Source organism: Drosophila suzukii, chromosome Y, assembly GCF_043229965.1.
Source record: "Drosophila suzukii chromosome Y, CBGP_Dsuzu_IsoJpt1.0, whole genome shotgun sequence".
Lineage (NCBI taxonomy): Eukaryota > Metazoa > Arthropoda > Insecta > Diptera > Drosophilidae > Drosophila > Drosophila suzukii.
The window spans coordinates 862316-869562 of NC_092085.1; the positions used below are offsets into that span (position 1 = coordinate 862316).

Below are 7247 nucleotides of genomic sequence, written 5' to 3' on the forward strand. Positions count from 1 at the left end.
AAATATTAACTGAAATGTATTAGTCTTGTAAATACCTATCGATTGACCATGCTACGCCTACTCTACTCTACTACTCAGAGCCAGACAATGCGAAATGTTTTTACGCGTGTATGTGTGTGTATGTAAATAGTTGCCGGCCGAACTTAGCGGCAAAGAAAAAAGCCCTGCCGGCGCTCAGAGAGAGCAAAGTGCGCGGCTAACTTATTCTATTGAATAATGAACCCATTATCCATTTGTCCCATTGACGGGCAAAAACCTTTAAAGATCTGTACATCTTTATTTATCTCTTTCAAAGAATATGAATTAGCTTAACAAATACCTATAGATTGTCCCAAAAAAACTCTTCCGTTTTCAGTCCAATGCTCTCAAACCAAAGTAGTTAGGTCAAGCCTTGACACTACCCTGCAGTTCCACAATTGAGTTAAGCGCCCAATCATCACGATGCCGACTGCGACGTCGGCAGAGAAGCCAGCGACGCCGGCAGAGCTGAGCGCAACGGCGGCAAAGCGACGCACTCTAAGTCAGGTCCGCAAAGAGAACGCACAAAAAGTAATTTTGGGCTCTTCCTCTCTCGCCATGTCTCAGACGGAAAAGTGCGTGTGAAGGAGGACCAGCAACTAAAATATATAGACTTTTGTGCACCCTTGCCTTTTGAATAATGCGACATTTGTTCGTAAATGATAAAACAACCATTTAAAATAATAGGTTTCTGTTTTAAAATATTTGTATTTCGTAAAAAAAATGTATAGGTTTATTAATATTATTTAATAATATGTGAAGTTTTAAGAATATATTTTTATAAACCGATTTGCATAGTCGGATATGTCTATAAATACCCTGCTTTTATGTGCAAGATGCATAGACCAAACGGGACATGCCAAAAAAACAGAACAACAACGGATTAGCGGAACCGTTGTTGTTGTTGCTTGTTGTTTTTCTGGAAGGCACGCTTTTTCACTTGCGTTTACTTACGAGTATGTGAAGGAGTTAGAATTGCACGCAATTACGTAGTTAAATAAAATAAACCAGTGGTTTAAAAGTGATACCTATACGATTCCCATGTAAGTCTGTCGCAGACCATTATTTATTTAATCAGTGAGAAAAAAACAAGTTAATGTGTATTAAAAAAATGGAAAATACAAGATTCCCAAAAAAACACGTGGCGGAAAAAAAATAGCTGTGAAAAATTTTTGACGTGAAAAACAACAAATGATGCATATAAATAAACAAATGAATGAATTTGTGAAAAAATTTGAAAATCTTATTGAGTGCTAAGTTCCTTGGGACCAAAAATAAGAGATGTTTGTTTTTATAACTTATGATTTTTTGTATTAATAACATTAAAGCACAATTTTTATTTTTGTGTAAGTAAACAAACATGGCTATTTAAATAAAAATCTCAAACATCTCTAATTTTCCGTTCCTGGAAAAGTGGTATTTTTTCCGCATCTGCAAAATAAATAAATGATTTAATAAATAATAAAAAAAATACATAAATAATTTTTTACAACAAAATAAAATAAATCAAGTGACCGAAAACAAAAGTTTGCTAATTTCGTCTCGATATTTTTTGCATTTTCTTATATTTTTAGACAAGGCTGAAGGTAAATCTATAAAAAAATGGAAGGCTAAATCGTTCCATCTTAAGCATATTATCCGAGGAACTTGTTCTGTCCCACAACTTACTTATTAAGTAAGTTTTTATTGAGGCTGAAAGTAACTATTGTTTTTAAGTTTAATTTTTAAAAGACTTCTGGGATTTTTACATTGAATGCCAAAGATAACATTTCTTTTATTATAAATAAATCTTACAAATAACGATTACTTTCGGTCACTCGTTTTTATTCTCGTCTTGTTTTATTTTTAAAACTAATTTTTTTCTAATACTAGATGCAATCTCTCGGAGCCTCCCGAAAAGGCGCTGCAGAAGGCAATGCGGTGCGTTAAAAACTTGAGTTGTACCAAAAAAAAGGCAACGCCGGCACCAGATGCTGAGGAGGAGGTGCCAGCGACCCCGATAACACCGGAAACCCCCGAGCTCAAATTTTAAAATAAACAAATAAAAACAAAAACAAGGAAGAACGCTATAGTCGAGTACCTCGACTATCAGATACCCGTTACTCAAAGGGAAATGGAGATATGCAAGCAGCAAAGCGAGACTAAAATGCGCCACCTACCGGCGGTAGACAGATTTAAGTGTTATGGGCGTTAGAGTGGGCGTGGCAAATTTATTTTTGGATCAATCGATATTTCAATCAATTTTTTATCTAGCATGCAAATTGTGGGCGTCACAGGTTTTCGCGGTTTGTGGGCCTTTAAAGATCTGTACATCTTTATTTATCTCTTTCAAAGAATATGAATTAGCTTAATAAATATCTATAGATTGTCCCAAAAAAACTTTTCCGTTTTCAGTCCAATGCTTTACACTAGAGCCAGAAAACGATATACATATATACATACATGTATGTGTTTATGCATGTGTGGATGTAAAAAATTGCAATCTAATATCCGCGGCAAATAGAATTCTTTCTAATTTTTTTTTCGAAAGAAGGCATGGTTATGAGCTAGCTATTTCCATGAAATAACACCAGCAACATTTAGATATTAAGTTCTTTATAAAATATATATATATATGAGATTGCAGGTGTACGGGAGCGAAGGGGTTATGCTAACGCTGGGAAAGTCTAACAAACACGCGCTTCAGGCTCTACCAAATAAACAATTAACAATTAATACAATGCGATTATAATGCTAGACAATGGGGTGAAAGGGATTTAGTTGATTAGATTTGGCTTCGATTGCGGATATTGTTAGTAGAAATGCGGCGGCGGCAACGTTTGCGAGGGCAACGTCGTCGGCTGCTGCTCCCATCAGACAACAGAATCCTTGCGAATCCTGCACTCGAGATAGCATGTGTTCGGGGGGGAGAAAGAGACAAGACAACGGTATTTTATCAGCAATGGAAGGGCTAGGAGTTGGAATAGTTTCAGGGATTTTGTTGCTTAAAACTGTTTTCGCATCACATATAGTTCTCAGTCTGGGGGGCCCGCATAACGCCCACGCCGCCGCCCAGTCGGCTGTAGTTCATGCAGCCGCACAAACGCCATTGGTTCGTCTCTGGGTCGTAGACCTCGATGGTTTTCAAATAGGCGGACCCATCAAAACCGCCCACCGCATACAGCTGTCCATTCACGACGGCCAGGCCAACCCCACTGCGACGAGAGGTCATGGCCACGATGGGGCTCCAGGTGTTGGTCAGTGGATTGTAGCGCTTGTAGCTAACTACATTTACGCCGTCGGTGGACGGTACGATAGAATGGAGCTCTCGTCCGCCGACGGCGTAAATGTAGTTGTTGAAGACAGCGCAGCCCAGGTGCTTGCTTCGCGTGGACATTGGACTGACGGCCACCCATTTGTTGTGTCTGGGATCGTATCGCTCAACAGTGTTCAACGGACGTTGTCCATCGGAGCCACCAATTGCATATAGGTATCCTCCAAGGACAGCTACCGCCACACCCAGCCGTCGTGTGGTCATCGGGGCCACCTTCGACCATTTGTTCTCCTTGGGGTCGTACCGCTCCACATGATTGAAGCACTGAACGCCATCCTGGCCACCAACCGCATACAGAAAGCCGTCGAGCACGGCCACGCCCACGCTGGTGCGGCAGGAAGTGGTAGGCGCCACGTCGCAGGACCACTGATTGGTTTGCGGATCATACCGCTCGATGCTGTTTAGATAGCTCTGGCCGTCGTGACCGCCCACTGCATACAGCAAATCATTCAACACGGCCACGCCGACTCCGCAGCGCCGCTTGCTCATAGGAGCGACCATTTTCCAGTCATTTGTCTGCGGATCGAAGCGCTCCACGGAGGCTATGGCATCGTCGGAGCACACGCCACCCACGCCAAACATCACTTCACCTCGTCGGGTCGTTTTGCGAGGTCTGGTGCGCGGACCCTGCATCAGCGGTCGCTCCTGCGGAAGCAGCAGATAGTTCTTGGCCTCGTCCACCAGATCCCGGCAGGCCTCGTCGCTGCGGACCAGGAGATCAGAGCCCACCGTGCCCACCAGGAACTTTGGGGAGAGTAGAGGCAGACGGTCATGTTGTAGTACCTGTGCTAGGTGCTGTCGCCGCTCGGCGACATTGTACTTGAGCCAGGACATGACAGCGTTGAAGACCTGCTCCTCCGAGCGCACGTTCAGTTCGTCGCTGCAGATGATGTCCACCAACTGGCCGACGGGCAGCAGCAGAAACTCCTCGCTCTCCATCACCTCCTGGAAGTTGTGCTGCGTGAACGTGTCGGCTATTCGCAACAGTTCCCGGCAAGAGTGTGTGTCGGCAAAGGCGCGGATGCCCAGGCAGTTGGTGGGGTCCAATTGTCGCTTGAGGAACTCGCAGCAGATGTCTTGAATCTCAACCAGTTGCAGCAGACAGGCGGCGGGAAGGAGCGCGTGGACATTGGACTCCTCGACGATGATGTGGGCTGTGTAGCAAAAGTCAATAAGCAGCTCCATGGTGTTCTCGTCGATGTCGCGTATAGTGACCTCCGTCTGGCGCGATTCCTCCAGTTCGCCAGTGAACATGGCACAGAAGTAAGAGCTGCAGGCGGACAGGATGACCCTGTGGGCGAAGATCTTCCGTCCGCCAACGTTCAGGACCACATCGCAGAGCTCCCGATGGCGCCGCAGCATATTGAGTTCCGTGATCGTGACCTTCGGATGTTTTTCAGAAGTGTGAGAGAGGCGGGCGGGCGACGGAGGTCGGTCCACTGCCGTCGATCCAACGGAGCCGCCACCAGCCGTGGAATTACCACCTGTTCCGGTGACAGCAGCATCCCGTGGTTGAGCGGTGGAGCCCGAGCCCGGCAGGTCGCCCATTCTGTTCGCTGCTAAGCGCAGCGGGCCGGAAGCAACCCAACCCCACACGGCGTCTATCTTTGCGTCTCTGTTCTCCACGGATACAAAGCACGTCCAGGGCCAGCTGCAGGCGGAAAATTTCGAAAATGCAATCTAGCTGCTGGCTTAAAGCGACCACATCGAAGATTCCTGGCGCGAAATGCACTTTTCAGCAGTGAAAATCGTTTTTCTTTTTGGCCTGGAAAAGTCGAAACACACGATTGATACTACAAACGAAGCTATTCAACCAAATATTAACTGAAATGTATTAGTCTTGTAAATACCTATCGATTGACCATGCTACGCCTACTCTACTCTACTACTCAGAGCCAGACAATGCGAAATGTTTTTACGCGTGTATGTGTGTGTATGTAAATAGTTGCCGGCCGAACTTAGCGGCAAAGAAAAAAGCCCTGCCGGCGCTCAGAGAGAGCAAAGTGCGCGGCTAACTTATTCTATTGAATAATGAACCCTTTATCCATTTGTCCCATTGACGGGCAAAAACCTTTAAAGATCTGTACATCTTTATTTATCTCTTTCAAAGAATATGAATTAGCTTAATAAATACCTATAGAATGTCCCAAAAAAACTCTTCCGTTTTCAGTCCAATGCTCTCAAACCAAAGTAGTTAGGACAAGCCTTGACACTACCCTGCAGTTCCGCAATTGAGTTAAGCGCCCAATCATCACGATGCCGACTGCGGCGTCGGCAGAGAAGCCAGCGACGCCGGCAGAGCTGAGCGCAACGGCGGCAAAGCGACGCACTCTAAGTCAGGTCCGCAAAGAGAACGCACAAAAAGTAATTTTGGGCTCTTCCTCTCTCGCCATGTCTCAGACGGAAAAGTGCGTGTGAAGGAGGACCAGCAACTAAAATATATAGACTTTTGTGCACCCTTGCCTTTTGAATAATGCGACATTTGTTCGTAAATGATAAAACAACCATTTAAAATAATAGGTTTCTGTTTTAAAATATTTGTATTTCGTAAAAAAAATGTATAGGTTTATTAATATTATTTAATAATATGTGAAGTTTTAAGAATATATTTTTATAAACCGATTTGCATAGTCGGATATGTCTATAAATACCCTGCTTTTATGTGCAAGATGCATAGACCAAAATGGACATGCCAAAAAAACAGAACAACAACGGATTAGCGGAACCGTTGTTGTTGTTGCTTGTTGTTTTTCTGGAAGGCACGCTTTTTCACTTGCGTTTACTTACGAGTATGTGAAGGAGTTAGAATTGCACGCAATTACGTAGTTAAATAAAATAAACCAGTGGTTTAAAAGTGATACCTATACGATTCCCATGTAAGTCTGTCGCTGACCATTATTTATTTAATCAGTGAGAGTAAAAACAAGTTAATGTGTATTAAAAAAATGGAAAATACAAGATTCCCAAAAAAACACGTGGCGGAAAAAAAAAAGCTGTGAAAAATTTTAATTTTTGACGTGAAAAACAACAAATGATGCAGCAAACAAATGAATGAATCTGTGAAAAAATTTGAAAATCTTATTGAGTGCTAAGTTCCTTGGGACCAAAAATATGAGATGTTTGTTTTTATAACTTATGATTTTTTGTATTAATAACATTAAAGCACAATTTTTATTTTTGTGTAAGTAAACAAACATGGCTATTTAAATAAAAATCTCAAACATCTCTAATTTTCCGTTCCTGGAAAAGTGGTATTTTTTCCGCATCTGCAAAATAAATAAATGATTTAATAAATAATAAAAAAAATACATAAATAATTTTTTACAACAAAATAAAATAAATCAAGTGACCGAAAACAAAAGTTTGCTAATTTCGTCTCGATATTTTTTGCATTTTTTTATATTTTTAGACAAGGCTGAAGGTAAATCTATAAAAAAATGGAAGGCTAAATCGTTCCATCTTAAGCATATTATCCGAGGAACTTGTTCTGTCCCACAACTTACTTATTAAGTAAGTTTTTATTGAGGCTGAAAGTAACTATTGTTTTTAAGTTTAATTTTTAAAAGACTTCTGGGATTTTTACATTGAATGCCAAAGATAACATTTCTTTTATTATAAATAAATCTTACAAATAACGATTACTTTCGGTCACTCGTTTTTATTCTCGTCTTGTTTTATTTTTAAAACTAATTTTTTTCTAATACTAGATGCAATCCCTCGGAGCCTCCCGAAAAGGCGCTGCAGAAGGCAATGCGGTGCGTTAAAAACTTGAGTTGTACCAAAAAAAAGGCAACGCCGGCACCAGATGCTGAGGAGGAGGTGCCAGCGACCCCGATAACACCGGAAACCCCCGAGCTCAAATTTTAAAATAAACAAATAAAAACAAAAACAAGGAAGAACGCTATAGTCGAGTACC

At 42.0% G+C, this 7247-nt stretch overlaps 1 protein-coding gene across 1 annotated transcript; it reads right to left on the minus strand.

Annotated features, from left to right (window-relative positions):
- Window positions 1–2596: 2596 nt before the first annotated feature.
- Window positions 2597–5150, minus strand: LOC139353561 (kelch-like protein diablo). Its single transcript, XM_070997916.1, has one exon. It carries the CDS (start codon window positions 4877–4879, stop codon window positions 3020–3022), a length of 1860 nt encoding a protein of 619 aa, XP_070854017.1. The 5' UTR covers window positions 4880–5150; the 3' UTR covers window positions 2597–3019.
- Between the last annotated feature and the right edge of the window lie 2097 nt (window positions 5151–7247).